At 37.7% G+C, this 16,675-nt stretch overlaps 1 protein-coding gene and 1 long non-coding RNA gene across 4 annotated transcripts; one reads left to right on the forward strand and one right to left on the reverse strand.

The window, feature by feature from the left end:
* Nucleotides 1–3: 3 nt before the first annotated feature.
* ccs (copper chaperone for superoxide dismutase) lies at nucleotides 4–9,345 on the reverse strand. Of its 3 annotated transcripts, none has more exons than XM_008427902.3 (8): nucleotides 9,219–9,345; nucleotides 6,893–6,965; nucleotides 5,625–5,762; nucleotides 4,186–4,360; nucleotides 3,689–3,749; nucleotides 2,940–3,017; nucleotides 2,760–2,863; nucleotides 4–885 (listed from the first exon to the last, which is right to left on the reverse strand). In XM_008427902.3, exons 2-8 carry the CDS (start codon nucleotides 6,945–6,947, stop codon nucleotides 726–728), a joined length of 771 nt encoding a protein of 256 aa, XP_008426124.2. In that variant the 5' UTR covers nucleotides 6,948–6,965; nucleotides 9,219–9,345; the 3' UTR covers nucleotides 4–725. The 3 variants fall into 3 exon arrangements, with proteins under 3 accessions (XP_008426124.2, XP_008426122.2, XP_008426123.2); XM_008427900.3 differs by lacking the exon at nucleotides 9,219–9,345 and adding an exon at nucleotides 7,174–7,332; XM_008427901.3 differs by lacking the exons at nucleotides 4–885; nucleotides 9,219–9,345 and adding exons at nucleotides 1,783–1,892; nucleotides 7,174–7,332.
* LOC145548521 (uncharacterized) lies at nucleotides 1,447–4,186 on the forward strand. The gene is made up of 3 exons (XR_014084523.1): nucleotides 1,447–1,551; nucleotides 1,656–2,051; nucleotides 3,909–4,186. It is a non-coding gene; the product is annotated as an uncharacterized LOC145548521 (long non-coding RNA).
* Nucleotides 9,346–16,675: the final 7,330 nt, after the last annotated feature.

A 16,675-nucleotide genomic window follows, 5' to 3' on the forward strand; every position in this document is an offset into this window, starting at 1 on the left:
ACACACCATCATGGATTTTTTTTAATCAAATAGAAATATATACTGACAGTAAGCAGGTTGTAGTTTGGTTATCATAATACATTCATTTGTCAAAGAAAATGTCACAAGACAAGAGAAATGGGAATGTCACTTGAGTTTTATGACCCTAACGTTGGCGGCAGCAGCAGCAGTAAAGAAACTCCGTACTGAATGCTGGAAGAAAAGAAAAAAAAAAAAAAAAACTGCTGAGAGCGCAGTCCCTAAAGGCCTTCCTCTCTCAATTAGCCCCTTTTGCCCTTTCAATCTGGAGTCTTCCTCCTGCTGCTCCTTTAATCTCCGACTCCAGCCACTCGCATTGCCCTTGCGGATTTAAACTGAACCGATTAAGACGCAAAATGGGTTCGCTCCAAATGCAGTTGGTGTTCCAGATTTGAATCTCTTCAGCAAAACTCTCAAACAAAGCTTCACAAATGAACATGCTATGAGGACAGGTATTTATCTAATGCTGGAGCTGAAGGAAGGTCTGCAGTAAAGTGTTTTTTTTTTTCTATGTTTTACAAGGTTTTCCTAATACACCTTTTACAAAGCAATATAATGTTTGCCACACCTGCTTTTGTGCGTTAGAAGTAATCATAGGACGGCATGGTTATTGCAATTTCAAGACTTTTCTAAATTACTCTTCAAGTGCTCAGTCTTCTTTCAGGGCTCTGAACTGCTGTCAACCAAATGTCCGTTTTTGTGAAGAGTCAGAGGTGTGCCGGAGGCGTCTCTGGGCTTATCTTGCTCCGACCTTTCCCGGCAACCGGCCGGTCTCTCTCCTCCCACAGCGTGACCCCGTCGCACGCGCAAATCTTTTTGGGATTCTGGAAAAGGCCCGCCGATCTGGCGATGATCCCACAGGCCAGCCTGCGAACGTCACAGAAACGACAGAGAAAATTTCAGGAATGAAAGATAAGAGATCCGATTAATGTGCGACAAACTGTCAAGCGTAAATAATTACAAATCCACGTTGCTCCGTTTGTTGAACAATGCTACAATCTTCTAAATCAGAGTTGGTTTTTGGCACTAGAAACACTTCCAGTAACAGCCCAAACTCATCCATGTCACCACTGTTTTTAGGCTTTTTTTTTGATACATAAACAGCATTGAGTTTATTCTGCTGTTCCAACTTTTTATCTGTCATGAACTGAAAGCTCCAAAAATTGTAAAATAAAAGAATGGGAGCACAGGCGAGAAAGAGGAAAGAAAAAGATCTTTATTTGCAGTATGGTTTCTTTTTCAACAATCAAAACTGTGGGCGTTTATGTACTTAATGACAAAATAAAAAAATAAAGTCAGTCCGTCAACCAAAGTAAAACGCCATAACTTTCATCTAGATAATGAAAATAGATGATGGCATCTCACCCTCTTTTAGTGAAAACCTAGAATTTTTAACAGATGATGCGTTACAAAAATAACCTAAAAAATATACTTAAATTTCTCCTGACAGGTTTGGCAAAAGTAGTTTTATCCACAGTGAGCCTTTCAAGTTTGTGATCAAAGATCACTTGAGGACAAGAACAAAATGATCAGGTTAGTGATCATCATCAGGTTAGTGAATGTTCAGAAAATTCACTCTGGATAAACTTTGTTTATGTGCTTGAAGGGAAATCAAGATTTTCTCAAATTGTTTTCAGATGTTGAAAAGCCGAGATTTGGACCACAATCCTTGGATTTTAAGAGGATCGTGCCCCAATCCAATCCCACACACCTCATCTGTACCTGGCACTTTTTTATTTTTATTTTAGTGGCTCCTGCTTCCTGACTTCCTCTCCCATCTCCCTCTCCTGTCCCTCCGCATCCATCTCCTCCTTCTCCAGCTGCCATTCCTGCCCCTCATTTACAACTTCCTCAGCTGACACTGTCCTAATCTGCTACATAACAGAAACAATGGCAAACTTCAAAATTCAACGCAAGAAAAGCGCTAAACACACAGGAAGTAATTTACTGACTATCTAACCACATTCTAACCTCCGGCCAGTCCGACCACAAACAGACCGGTCCATCAGGAAACCTCCAGATGCTCCCCATGGGTAAGTCAGCCGTGTTCATGTCCACAACTCATAAATTTCAGCCACCAAAATGGGGACATGACATTGATGGAAAAAAAATAGTTTTGAGGCCAATGTGGGTTCATCATAACTTATATTGTCATTGCAATAGCTAGAGTTTTCCTAATATCCTGCAGCGTTAATCCTATTAGAGACTTTACTATAGCAATATCCTTCAGACATAACTGTGATTTTACTTTACTGTAATTTTGGCATCAAGTTTAACTCTAAAATGACCAGTAATAACTGGACTTGCCTGTTCTACGCTGTCGAATCCTCTTTAGTTTTTTAACTGTAAACTTGTATGACATCTTTTCAGAAAAAAATCTGTCCTTTTGTTAGCTTTCTGTCAACAAAGTACAAATTAATTTAACCTTTTTCTAGATGGGTTGAACTTCAAACACCTGCTCCCGTAGCACAGATAACGTTACCTCCACATTTCCTGTTTTATTTAGTCCTTCTGATTACTGCCAACCCATGGTTAGCATTAAATCGCAGATGCTAACGGCTTTCAGAAAAAAAATATTCCAGTTACACCGAAAACAAAGTTTAATAAAGCACCTTTAAGCATAGCAGGTCAGTGGTGTTCCTTGTTTGGTTGATGAATTAGCAACAAATTTAAATATTTCTGCTACACCGTCCACCCCTTCAAACATTTTGCACATCCGTCTGATCTTCAAAAGTACGAACCCGTCACCAGAGTTTCCAGTCAGCTTGGAGAGAGAGTGACCGCCTCGACCCAGGTCGTCTTCCCCGGAGTCCACGACCAGAGATCGACCAATCACGTCCCACACCTGCAGGAAAAAAGCCGGAGCTGGTTAGCTCCGTGTGGTGCCACGGTCAAATACGTCATGTTTGCTCAGGTGGTACCTTCAGCTGTCTGTCCTCTAATCTGAATGAAGCTCGGCCATCTGGTCCAGCCACTACGTTCCCCAAATCACCTACATGCTGCAAAAACACACAGTGTAAGAAGATTTAAACAGATGATGCAGTGGAAATCATCTGTAGAAATATAACACAGTGCTGCGAGAAAGAAAAGACATATAAAAAGCTGTGGGTCTGGTAGAAAATTGGCCAGGGTGTGGTTTGTGAAAAAGAATTAAAAAATTATCAAATTAGTAGGGCCAGGTTGTTTTAGATTAGCTTCACCCCTTAATAAATGAAACCCTCATTTGAAAACGTGACGCGTTTACTCAGGCTATCATTGTCCGATATTAAAGTTTGTTAGTTACAATCATTTATTTGTGACGAAAATCCACAAACAAACCTTTTTTCCACAGCTTTATGCATTCTAGAGACAAAGTGCTAAAGCAAAATGAAGCCAGACTCCTCCTCACTTTGCTGAATTCACGATCTGCAACAGAACAGCAGTTTGAGGGAAAACTGCGCCGCATCTGCTGTATTCCAGGAAGGATCCAATCAATACCTGGGAACTTTTTCCTATTATTGTTTCCAAACTTCATTTCAACCCGCTCTGCCCCAGGCGGACATGAAGCACGTCACCGAATCCACTTATAAAACAGAAGGATTACACAGCGAGTCCGTTTAGGAAGCTTGGGAGGAAAAATAAATTAATAAAACAGAAAAAAAAAAAAAAAGTTGACAAATTGATTGTGTACCCGTTCAGAGTCACCCGGACCTCCATGCTGTTTCCCAAATGGGTTGTAGTGCTCTCCGCAGCTGCAGAGGAAGGACAAACTCACTTTAATCGGATGACGAGAATAAAATGGCTTATATGCCTTTTAAACCCCTCGTGGAGGCTTTTGCTATTTTGTTTTGAGGAAGGAAAAAAATTAATAACACTGGATATGTCACCAATCTTTTTATTCATTTCCACAGCTTTTTTTTTTTTGTAAACAAACAACCTGGGACAAACTCAGAGGAACAAGAGATTACCTCTGCATAAGACGTCACTGCATTGATCTGACGTATAAGGTAATGGAGATGCAACAAACCGCAGAATAACTTCAGGAGACGCCTCAAAGTTTTGTTTGCAACTCAAATCTCAACTTGGCGCGGAGCTGTGAAACTTCGCCTGGAGGCTCGGTTTTTAATTTTCTTGATCAAATTTAATTTGCTTTCGCCTGACAGGTCGTCAGTGAGCCGGCGCTCCCACCTGAGGCAGTCCTGTGTGAGGTCGCCCAGCGTGTGGACGTGCAGGCCGTGGGGCCCGGGCTCCAGGCCGTCAATGGTCCCGTCGATCAGGCAGTCTTCTTCGGACACCTGCAAGAAACGCACCACGCCCTGAATCGATCCGGCTCCAGACAGCATGGCCACGGCTGCACCCAGATCTGTTAAACACACACACACCACACACACACACGCACGCACACACACACACACACACACACACACACACACACACACACACGCACGCACACACACACACACACATCGTAAGAGTTGTCATAGCTGATTGATTTATATTTTTTTCCTCTTTTAAACGGAGCCACTTGAGTTTAAATATTTCACATTTCTATATTAGCTCAGACTTGCAGTAGAAAACTTGTTTTTCCAAATGTTTTGCTGTTATCTGTGAATTATCATTAGTCATTTGTCTATAAACTTCTTTAGCCGTCCAGTCAAAGATGACGAAAAGTCAGATCCAGGTCTATTTTCATCTCAAGCACACCCTTACTGGAAGCCAAAGCTACTAAAATAATCTACGTTTAAAATAAGTTGTAACAATAATTCATTTTTAAGAGATTTGTCACAAATTACAGCACACATGTCTGCACTGTTAACCACCTACATCTTTATCGTGACATTAATGAGCATTTCTGTCTTTTAACCAATTCACTTAAACAGTCAAGTAATTACAAAAGGGTGGATCTTTGCAAACATCCTTCTTGCCAAACGAGGAGAATGCAATTAGCCCTCGCCTCACTAGTATTTGACCTATTTTTATCATTATTACCGTTACAAAAACACTGTGGAAATTTACTTGATTCAAATAGAGGCTACATTCGGTTTTTAAGCAAGACCTGTCTTGGAAATGCCACTGAGACTGTAGACGTCATGTGACAAAGCAGCCAGAATTTTTCTTTGCAGCTCATAGAGAAAAGCAAATTCAATTCCAATGCACCCAGGAGAGGAGGGTATTAATACTTCCTATTGGACCTAGAGTAAAATTAAAGGAACTGATAAGATGTGGGTACAATAAAACGCCAACAATGAAAGAGCTGTGGTGAGATCAAAGTCCAGACCTTATCGCTGCTGCAAGTCTTTACGTTTTTCTGCTGTCGGGCTTTTGAAGCTACGTAATCCTGACTGAACTGCTGCTGCTGCTTCGCCAACACCGATGTTATTGCATGTTTATCGTGCATCACTAGTTTGGACGATAGAATTATTTTGTTTTACATATTCTCTCATCATGGATGCTCGCAGGATGAGAGAATACACAGCTGACAATAACTTGGGTGGATATTGACATACTGGCACTTCAGTTAAATTATTTAGTTAGAGCAACTCTCTGGACATTTGTGGCAGTTTTTCTTTTTTTTTTTTCCCCCAGAAGCATCAGATTTTTTTTTTCCCCTCCTCTGTGGTTCTCACCTTGCTTTGATCCACCGATCCCCTTCAGCACGGCCCGGCGCCCCGTCCTCTCAATGAGAGACTGAACCTCTGTGCTGGTGAGCGCAGCCTCAACCAGGACCTCCTCTTTACTGAGATCGATGCTGACTGACTGTACTCCTGCAAAGCACACAACACTCCATCAAAAACTTAGAACAACTGCTGTATATTTGCAATGTGTTTAATCATTTTAAATTGAATAATTGTTGTCATTTAATATCATTTATACACACTGGACAGTAGGTCTTACAGCTAAAACCTGTCAAGGAATGCAGTAACAATTTTAGCTGCAATTTGCGTTCCAGCTGCTTAAATGGTGTTTGTGCTAATGGTTAGTTAGCTCGTTTTTTTTTTTTAATGCCTTTTAGTTGCTGTTGAGGGCTGTAGTTTTAAGAATTTTCAATGACAACATCAAAATATTCAAATTATTTATAACTTTCTGCTCCATTCCTGTTAACGACATGGTGATACTTAGAAGCAAAGATTTGGTCTCACAAAATCTTTGTTAACTTGCTAAAACATTTGTGGAATTTATTAATTTGTGTTAATTGTCTGTAAGTTAATGTTTTCTATAAATAAATGAAGCATGCCTGATTAGCTCATGCAATGTTACATTTTAATGAAACATTTGAAATAATATACGTCTTTAACAATAAGTCAATTAGAAAATAAAGATAATATTCTTCCTGTTTTTGCTTTCAGGAAGAATATTATCTGTCACTGATTATAACAGTGAATATGTGTTACACATAAACAAAAATGAGCTTTTGGCTCAGTACATCGATTGTTAAATGCCGATTAGCTGACATTTATTTTAACCCCCACAGAATAAAAACATAAAAATCAATCAAATATATTAGAAAGGTTGATTTTTTTTTTCTTCTGGTAATTTGGGGTCACGAATTTTCACCTTCAATGTAAATTCAAGAACAGAAGTTATCCCAGAATTGTTTGCTTGCTTCTTGTCTTATATGTTTTTTAGTCAGCATGCAAAAATATTTATAGTACTTGGAATTTATTTTATTATTTTGGTTTGGAAATGCAAAAAAAAAAAAAAAATGCTTTGTAAAAAACGACTCGCATCAAAAACAACTATGAAACCAGTCCGGCAGTTCTTTGAGCAAAGTTTCTTTGGTAGGCACAAAAAGCCAACAGTCACAAACACTGGAGGTGTTGAAATAACAGAATTGCACAAACAGGATTTAAAAAATAAAAATCAGCAGTAAGTTTCACAGTTTGAGCTTCCTCACCTGGTTTACCCTCCAGAGCGGCTCTAACTTTCTCCGCACAATTTTCACATGTCATCTGAACTGCAAACTCCAGCTGTGGAGGAGAAACGTCACAACAGACATCATTATCTGTATCCGCGGCTGTGTGAGCATGACGGTTATATTGCAGCTGCGCAACACAACGGCACCTAAATGGAGAAGTTTATTCTCGACTGCGAATTATATACAAAGGCACGTTTTATGTTTCAAGTAGTAAATGTTACGAAACAACAGAAGAGTGAAGAAGAGCATCGCTGTCGAACCTTGGCTGGTCTTTCCGTGTCCATGTTGCGGACCACTGTCCCCGCCTGAGCGATAAACACTGAATTAATCAGAAAACGGCCGAGTTTTCTGGAAACGGAAATGACCCTACCGGCCAAGCTAAAGGGCGCCGCCATGTTTGTGACGTCAGAGAGACGTCCGCGCTCATTGCTTCCACCAGGCGTCGATTCGGTGTTACTGCAAAGAACAGATGTTTACGGACACTGCACAAAAACATTCCTCCTTCCTGTCTGACATTAAGTCGGACTAAACCCGTCTTGTGTCCGTTAGTGTTATAAATTTCCCTAATAATAAAAGAGAGATTTTTTTTTTTTACTAGTTCCTTAAGAACCAAAATGATAACACTTAAACAAGTTGGGAAAACCCAGACGGTGCTGTCATGAGTTTTCAATAGAGCAAAACCTCTATAAAGTTTTGCTGACCCTGGGGAGCTGTTTTCAGATGCCTGACTTGCAGTGGAAAACTTGTTTTTCCAAACGTTTTGCTGTTATCTGTGAATTATCATTAGTCATTTGTCTATAAACTTCTTTAGCCGTCCAGTCAAAGACGACGAAAAGTCAGATCCAGGTCTATTTTCACCTCAAGCACACCCTTACTGGAAGCCAAAGCTACTAAAATAATCAGCTAATCTGCGTTTAAAATAAGTTGTAACAATAATTCATTTTTCTGATGCTCACCTTTTCAAGGAAGAGAACAGGTTTTGTGTCAGAAATTGATACATAAGCAAAAAGAAAACGTAACATTTTTCATAAACATACAAGAACATCTTCTGATAGGTCATGACTTTTTAGCCTTAGAGTTAGCTTGTACTAATACTTACCTTAAATTCTTCAGAATAGACAAGAGTGCAAAAAACAAAGACATTTTTTCAAAGCCCTTGCAAAACTCCAGACAACCTATTTCTTCGTCTAAAAAAAAAAAAAAAGAAGAGGCTAATATGTGGTAACAGTTTCTTCTTTGAGGTCATTAGTAGTGGCTTTCTTACATAGCGTTTTGTTAAAACGCACGTATGCTCCAGACCAGCCAAATGCTCAAAAAAGACCAAAAAGAAAAGAGAAACCCCAAAACAAACAATGTCTTTATAATAACAGTAATTTTTTTCTGAGATCATGGTTGAAAAAAACAGTTTAAAAAATCTGAGCAGATTAGCTGATGATCAGTTAAAATTGTATTTAACAGCATCCAGCTGACACTTCTAGTTTGAATTCATTTGAAAATAAGGTGTTTTTTAAACACACTGGACATGTGTTTAACATGGGTTTTATTAAAGAATTCATAATCATAAGCAATATAGCAATATTTATAATCACAAGGATAAGTTGAAAGATTTTAAATTTGCTCTTGTGTTGTCTTTTAAGAAATCCGTCACTGATTTTTGTTTTCTACTTCTTCAGATCTTCTGGGGCCTGGCTTGCCTTCTTGATTTCATCGATGGAATAATATATGTTCTACTGAAAGGAGAATAGATAAACTTCATGATTCTATTCAAAGAGAATGTTTTATGTAAAAAGGGAAGAGAGACATCACTGGTGGAAGAATGAAGAAAATGTCATCAGATATCTCCAGGGATACACAAATAAAGATACAGATCAATCTAATCCTCTAATCCTCTCGTCTTGCACCATTAATAAAAGCAGGAAGTGAATATTTTGCAGCGGGTCACAATATAAACAAAACCCATTCATTGCTGCATCCTCCGAGTTTCTGTCAGCTTAAAAGCGTAACTAGTTTGCATGCCTTTCATCAAACGGCTGGAAATATCAAAGACGCCTTTGGATCCGTGCAGAACTGCTTTTTAATCTTCAAAAGGAATGCCTCCGATACCTTCATTCACTTAATTAAAGGAATTCACAGTGAAACGGAGCCGCATCTTAAAATCTCTACTGACTTAATAGATATTCTGCCATCACACTCAACGTTACCGTACAGAGCTCTGCAGGTGGAGGCTTCTCTCTTAGTCTGTTTCTTTAGATAAGCCTATGCTTGGGTTGCTTCACATATAGACACAGAGAAACAGTAAACGTACCTCACATCTCCCCTGGATTCAAGTAGTCCAAGGTTGGAGAAAACAGTCCAAAAACTGGACTAAGTGGACAGGAAACTGCTAATAAGTTAAATAGAATTTATGAAAAGTAAACAAAAACACTTCAGGGGCAGGAAGTTCAACGGAAAGTCACTTAAAACCCAGGAGAGGAAGGAAGCAATATAACATATTGACTGGAACCTCAAATTAAGCCCAAAAGACCCAACACAACCAGAAGATACAAGGAGAACTTTACATTAATACTAAAAAGTCAAACAACTTTCAAACAGTGTTATAGAGAGTTTATCCATTCTTAACATTTTAAATTAGCTGGTGGAAATTGCATTGTATATATTGTAACATTGCGTATAACGGAAGAGGATTAGGGCCACTGGAAAAAAAAAAAAACGTCAGGTTTTTTTTTTTTTTTCAGTAGCTCAGATTTTTTTTTCTCCGAATTCAGAGGGGAAAAAGTAAAAAAAAAAAAACAAAAAAAAAATGAGTGGCCCAATTTTTTTTTTTAAAAAAAAAAGGAAAAAAAAAAAAAAAAAAATTGTGACCCAGACGAGCAACCAGCTTCAGAACCACAGATGCGAGTTGTGGCGGACAGCTAACTGACGTTCTGGAGAAAGATGTCTGATTTAAGTGACTTTTTACGTGCCAGAGGAGTCCCCGAAGCTTCCATTGCACTAATGGAAGAACAAAAGGTGAGTAAATCAAATGAGATAGTTTGGTCTCTAAATACAACGGTTATGGCTAGTTGTTAGCATGTTTGTTAGCTTGCGCGGTTATAGGAATAAGCATGATTTGCAATGATAAATCACAAAGCTGAATAAAGGATGGAACAGCTGTTGATTGCTGGAATTGTCCCGTAAGTGTTTGGTGCGTTTATTTTATTGTTTTTCTGTTTGAATGTTTTATAATGAAACTAAGGTTAGCTGTGTCAGCCACCTTCTAAATAAGATGTCTGCTGTTTGTGCAACCTTTAGTTCAGTGGAGGACAGAAACGTTTATATATGCAAATATTTAAAAGGAAAATGTATGACTTGCATCGATCTGGTGCAAGTCATACAGCCACCGATCTGCGGCTGGCTGTAGATCTGATCGTAAGATCCCTTCACCATATTTGCCAACACCAAAGTGCATATATTATTTTGTCTTACCGTATGTTTGTGTTACGGAGTTTAAAAAAGTTACATTATGAAAACCACGAAATAATTTTCCTGCATTTTGTGATGTGTCAGCTCTGGACTGAAATTACATCTCACTCCCTGAGCTTCACTATCAGTACATTTATTGCACAGGTGTGGCAATGGTAGGCTTCATTTAACAAAACCAAACTTAATGTGATGTTTAATGTTTCTAATAAAAATGAACTGTTAACAATATTTCCTTGTGTGTTTTTATGCATGACACCTTTTACCTTAAAGATACTGTATATTTCCAAATCTGTTTTTATACTTGCATGCTAATCAATCCAGTCCTTCCTCTTTTTCATTAAAATAGAGGATTGAACATTTTTCTGCTGCTATTACTGTAATTCTCCCCAAAACAGTAAATCGCTTTATGCAGGGACCTAAGGATACAATCTTAAGGGTAACTTTAACATCGATTTGCAGTGTAAATAATTGTCCTTTCTCATCTGTTTGTGTGCAGATTGACTGTGATGTCGCAGCAAAGCTGGAAAATTATGGAGACGGAATTGCTGTTTTCAACTTCTGCTGAAGCAAAAAACTGTCCAAAAAAGGAAAAAAAGGCCTTCTGCTAAAGACTGTTCCCTTCTTAAAGTGAAAGAAGCTATAAAATGTCAGATTTGGATGACATCATTACGCTTTACTTCAGACTGTCTTTAAGTAACAAAGAAATCCTTCACATTTTAGCGCACAGTCATCATACTATATTAAGTAATCGAACTCTAAAAAGAATTTGCAGAAGACTTGGGCTGTTTAGAAGAAAGAATCAGTCTGACCTCGAAGAAGTGCTGGCCTTTGTCCAACAACAAATAATGACTAATGGACAAATGCAAGGTTATCGGTGGCTACATCTTCGTGCGGTTCAACGTGGATTTGTGGTGTCACAAGACACTGTGAGACATTTAATCAAATTGTTTGACCCAGAAGGTGTGGAACTGAGACGAGCACGACGGTTGAGAAGACGTCAGTACAATTGTAGAGGACCAAATGCGCTCTGGCACATGGATGGCTATGATAAACTAAAACCTTATGGTATTGCTATCAGTGGTTGTATAGATGGTTTTAGCCGACATGTTTTATGGATGGAGGCTTATACCACAAACAATGACTCCAAACTGATTGCAAGTTATTATTTGAAAACAGTTTTATGCGTCAACGGATGTCCAGAGAGGATACGTGCTGACAGAGGCACAGAAACATTTGTGTTGAACAAATGCAGATATTTCTGCGGCGAAACCACACAGACAGTTTTGCAGGGACAAAAGTTTCCTTTATGGAAGAAGTACATCCAACCAGCGCATAGAAGGCTGGTGGTCAATCCTCCGCAAACAGAGTGCACAGTTTTGGATGAACTTATTTCAAACCTTTCTGGATGATGGTCACTTTACAGGAGACTTTTTGGATAAAAGCCTTATCCAATTCTGCTTTCTTAATCTTATTCAGGTAAAAGTGTTTACTGGTTCACTATAATGTCTCTGTTTTAAAAAGTATTAAAGGCAAATCTGGTATGTTTACCAGAAATAATAAAAGCTTTTATATATTTTACCAGTTTACATAACAGCACCTTCTCAGCACATAAGCATTAAGCACATCAGTTTTTATGTAAAATAGTTTAAATTACTTGGGAATCTGTTCCCCTACACTTCCTTGGGTATAGTTTCAGAAATAAGTTTTATCCATTAATTAATAATTTTACAATAGATTGGGGAATCATTTCACACAGAATAAAATGTTTTGGAATTGCCATTTTGTTCTTGTTGCTTGGTTTTAATTAGAGGTCATTTTCTATATCTGCTGATTAATATAAGCCTCATCTTTAGCAAAAGCTACTATTACATATTTAGCTTCATACATTTATACTCTGATGATTTTATGTAGGATGACCTGGATGATGTTGTGAACACATGGAACTCGCACAAAATCCGGGCAAGTGGAGGTGCAGTGTCGGGTCGACCAGTGGTGATGTACTCATTTCCAGAGCTGCACAGGGCTGAGGATGGACTCAAACCTGTTTCTATGGAGGAGGTCGCTGTGTGTATGGAAGAGTGTACACCAAAAGGCCAATATCCCTGTGATGAAACAGTCTTTGAACTTTGTTGTCTGCTTATGGTAGAAAACAACTGGGAGTCCCCAAGAGATCCGCTTATTGCTGCTGATTTGTATATAAAGTTAAGAGAAGAAATACTTCAAAGTATTTAGCAACTTTCAGTGTGCATAAAGATAATTAAAAAAGTGTTGCTGTTTATCTCAGTCCTGCCATTGGATAGTTTTTGTAATGTCTGATAGGTGCCCTCTGCACTGCATTTAAAGACATTTTGTGAGCAAGAAAACATATTTTTGATGTCATTCTTCTAGAACATGAAAGTTTATTGCTGTTATAATTTAATTGTAGAGTTCTGATATGACCTAACATTAGTTTTCAAGGTGTTACTGTGCTGATAAAAGAAAAACATACAGTTTGGATGGCATGCTTTTTTATTTTTAAATGAATATGCTACTTCATGAAAAATGTATTTTTCTTCAAATGCAATGCTGTTCTGTTAAAGATATTGACGATGTATGAGATGTGATCAAAATGGCAGCACAGCAAAAAGGATGTCATAAATTTATAAACCTGCTTTCTGTGAAATACAAATGAACTTCATTGTTTTGTTCACCAAGTGTTGCATAGTACAGTTGATAACAGATACTTAGGAATTCTTGATAAAAAGTAATTCAATTTTTTTCTCCCTGTGAAGTTAGATAAGCCAGTAATGAGAGCAAGGAAGCTACACAGCACAGGTCACCAGGCTGGGACTCGAACCTATGATGTCCACGTGCAGGACTGAGGCCTCCATACATGGGTTGTGCTTTTGCACCACACCACCAGAACTTTTCTTGTTTTAAGTTAGTTATAAATAAAAAAGTTGTATTTGCTAAATTCCAAAAAAACATGAGAACATTTTTTTTTAGAGTTTTTATAACTTTCTTCAAATTCAGCAGTTTATCTACTTTTGGTTATTAGACCTGTTCAAATGAAAAACTAGCTTAATTTAGATTGAAAACCATAACAGAAAAGTATTGGGTAAAGTAACATTTTATTAGCAAAATATTACAAAAAACATTTGTTTTGCTACTCCAAATAACATGGCCATTAGAATGACCTAACTTTTAAAACAAACTTTGAGATTGAATATAACCTTGTATGCACCAGTAAGTTAGTATAAAAGATCATGAACACTGTTGCTTTTGTGGTATCAAAAATAACATGTCATCTCAGATGCAAAGATGGAACAAGTACTAATTTTTAATAAAATACCAAAAATCTGTAACTTGTCGACAACAAGGACATTGGTGCAGGTGTTAGATCAATTGCTCATTTGTGAACATGACAATTTAGCTTGAATTTGATCAAATAACCTCAGCTTTTGCACTGCATTCTATAGTTTCTATTTATAACATTAGGAACAAATGGATTTCTTTAAAAGCTGTGTGAAACAATCACACAGCTTGATTGATGACAGGTGAACAGCACATTTGCTTAGTGACAAGAACATTTATAAAACTAAGGAAAATGTTGAAGAATGTTTTCTATAACTTTCTATTGTACATTTGGATTCAACAGCAAATACAAAAGATTAACACCTGAACGATCCTTAACAGATGTGTGTTGAAAATAAAAATGAAAAACAAAACATTTTCAGACATAAGAAATTCAAAATGAACTGACCCATATTAACCATTTGCAAGTGTTGAAACATTGTGTAAGAGTTTCACTATAAATCAGTTTCTTGTATTATTCCACATCTATTCTAGACCCAATTACTAAATAACAAATAAATGTATAAGTCTTACTCCTTACCAAAAGAATTTGTGATTTAACTAAACTGTCACTTAATATGTGTTCTACTAAAGAAAGCTTAAAAGCTAGTTTTATTATAACTTTATATGTCTCTAACAATATTTTTCTTGTTACCATTGAATGTTTCTATCCAGCAGCTGGAGATGTGAGATCAAGTCAAGATGCTTTTGGATGTAATAAACAGTTATTCATTTGTTTTGTGTGGCAACTTCATTGTATAATGTGAAACTATAGGTACAATAAAAGAAACTTGAATATTCTTAGTCAAAACTGAGATTCCAACAGAAATGGGCAACTTCCATCAATTTATTTTAAACAGGAATAATTTCTCTCAGTTCAAAATACATATTCTTTATGTTTCTTTGCAGTTCTGCTCTACTCTGATTGAACATTTCAAAAGTAGTGCATTCCAGTATGAATCAAACAATGTCCATTACCCAGACATTGCTTTCAAGAACTGCATTGAATTCAGAACGAAAATCTGGGAAGTTTTCATAGCTGTCTGCTATTTTCAGAGTACTTCCACATGTGTGTCCCATAGGTCTTCTAGTGAACTCTGTCATATCTTGAAATTCCACAAATATACTGTTTGTTACAATAAGATCAGTCCAAAGGAGACATCGACACATGAAAGTCCAAAACAGAAAAAGAAGCAAAGGGGAACACAAAATGTTGAGATTGGATGGATACATAATGACGGAAAAACTACCAAACAGGTGAGAGCGAAGCAGGGAGGAGGCACTAGAAAAATTCAAATGGCCACTGATGCTGGATTAAAAGACATTCTTCAAGAAGGAAAGACCCTTTTTTTTCCTGATGGTACATCGCCTAAGGGACCTGAATCAGATTTTGAGTTTGAGGTTTGGGACTTTAAACAGAGCCACCTTACTGAAGACACCAGCCTGACTATTGGCAAAATGTATGAAGCAGCAAGACTGTCAATGTTACGCTTCTACATTGCAACAAAACCAAAAGATCCAGGAGAAGATAACAGTGACACATCTGAAGTTGTATTTGTGTTGGAAAGCAGTAGCAGTGAATTTAATCCACTGCAGGTGGTGGAAGTCAGGAGTAATTCTGTTGAAGTCCTACATGGTTCAGAACTTTTAGATGATTCAGAAATTACTTTTGGTCCCATTCTAGATGCTGAGGAAGATACAGACGACACATTAATCTATGAGGGTTTTGTTGTTCCCCCCAGTCCAGCAAATCCAGAAGATACAATCATGATCACTGTACGCTATGCTGACACTTTACATGACCTTATTACTGCATTCTCTGATGACAAGATTATGAGTAAAACACTGAATGTAAAGCGCATACTTCCAGACAACACAGAAGAAGCAGGCACTGGCTCAGGATTACTGAGAGATGTTCTCACTTGCTTCTGGAATGAATTCTATGAGCGATGCACCCTTGGTACAACAGTGAAAGTGCCATTTATCCGTCATGACTTTACCGCTGAAAAATGGAAGGCAGTTGGGCGAATCCTTTTGAAAGGCTACCAAGACTGTCAGTATTTTCCAAATAAAATTGCAATCCCTTTTCTTGAACAGGTGCTTTTCAGTAATGTTTACAGCGATTTTAAAGCACATTTTCTACAGTTTGTGAGCTGCCAAGAATGTGAAGTTTTGAGGGAGGCAGTTAAGAATTTTTCTGCTGTTGACCTTGATGATCTTGTGGAAGTTCTTGACAATTATGGCTGTAGAAAAAGAATCACTCCTGAAAGTTTTCCTAATATTCTTGATGAAATAGCTCACAAAGAGCTTGTTCAAAAACCAATGTTCGTCATTGACTGTTGGAGGGAGATCATCTACCCACATCTGTCCCTCAGCCCAGAGGCACTGAACAAGCTGTTCAAAGACCTGCAACCAACTTCCAAAAAAGTCTGTCAGCTGCTGAAATTTGCTGTAGATTTAAATCCAAAGCAAAAGGAAGTAGAGAATCATCTCAAAAGATTCATAAGAGAGCTGGATTACATTAAGCTTCAGAAATTTTTGCGATTTTGCACTGGATCTGATCTTATTGTAACAAACAGTATATTTGTGGAATTTCAAGATATGACAGAGTTCACTAGAAGACCTATGGGACACACATGTGGAAGTACTCTGAAAATAGCAGACAGCTATGAAAACTTCCCAGATTTTCGTTCTGAATTCAATGCAGTTCTTGAAAGCAATGTCTGGGTAATGGACATTGTTTGATTCATACTGGAATGCACTACTTTTGAAATGTTCAATCAGAGTAGAGCAGAACTGCAAAGAAACATAAAGAATATGTATTTTGAACTGAGAGAAATTATTCCTGTTTAAAATAAATTGATGGAAGTTGCCCATTTCTGTTGGAATCTCAGTTTTGACTAAGAATATTCAAGTTTCTTTTATTGTACCTATAGTTTCACATTATACAATGAAGTTGCCACACAA

Source organism: Poecilia reticulata, chromosome 18, assembly GCF_904066995.2.
Source record: "Poecilia reticulata chromosome 18, P_reticulata-male-v2, whole genome shotgun sequence".
In the NCBI taxonomy this organism is placed as follows: domain Eukaryota; kingdom Metazoa; phylum Chordata; class Actinopteri; order Cyprinodontiformes; family Poeciliidae; genus Poecilia; species Poecilia reticulata.

Bases quoted from the DNA above. Each gene is read 5' to 3' on its own strand.
- ccs (XM_008427900.3), bottom strand. From the start codon at position 7,308: ATGGCGGCGCCCTTTAGCTTGGCCGGTAGGGTCATTTCCGTTTCCAGA. The intron at 3,750-4,185 runs GTGGGAGCGCCG...CTTCCTCTGCAG, and splicing joins CTCACACAGGACTGCCTCAG to CTGCGGAGAGCACTACAACC. The intron at 3,018-3,688 runs GTACACAATCAA...GTGTTTTTGCAG, and splicing joins GTCCGGGTGACTCTGAACGG to CATGTAGGTGATTTGGGGAA.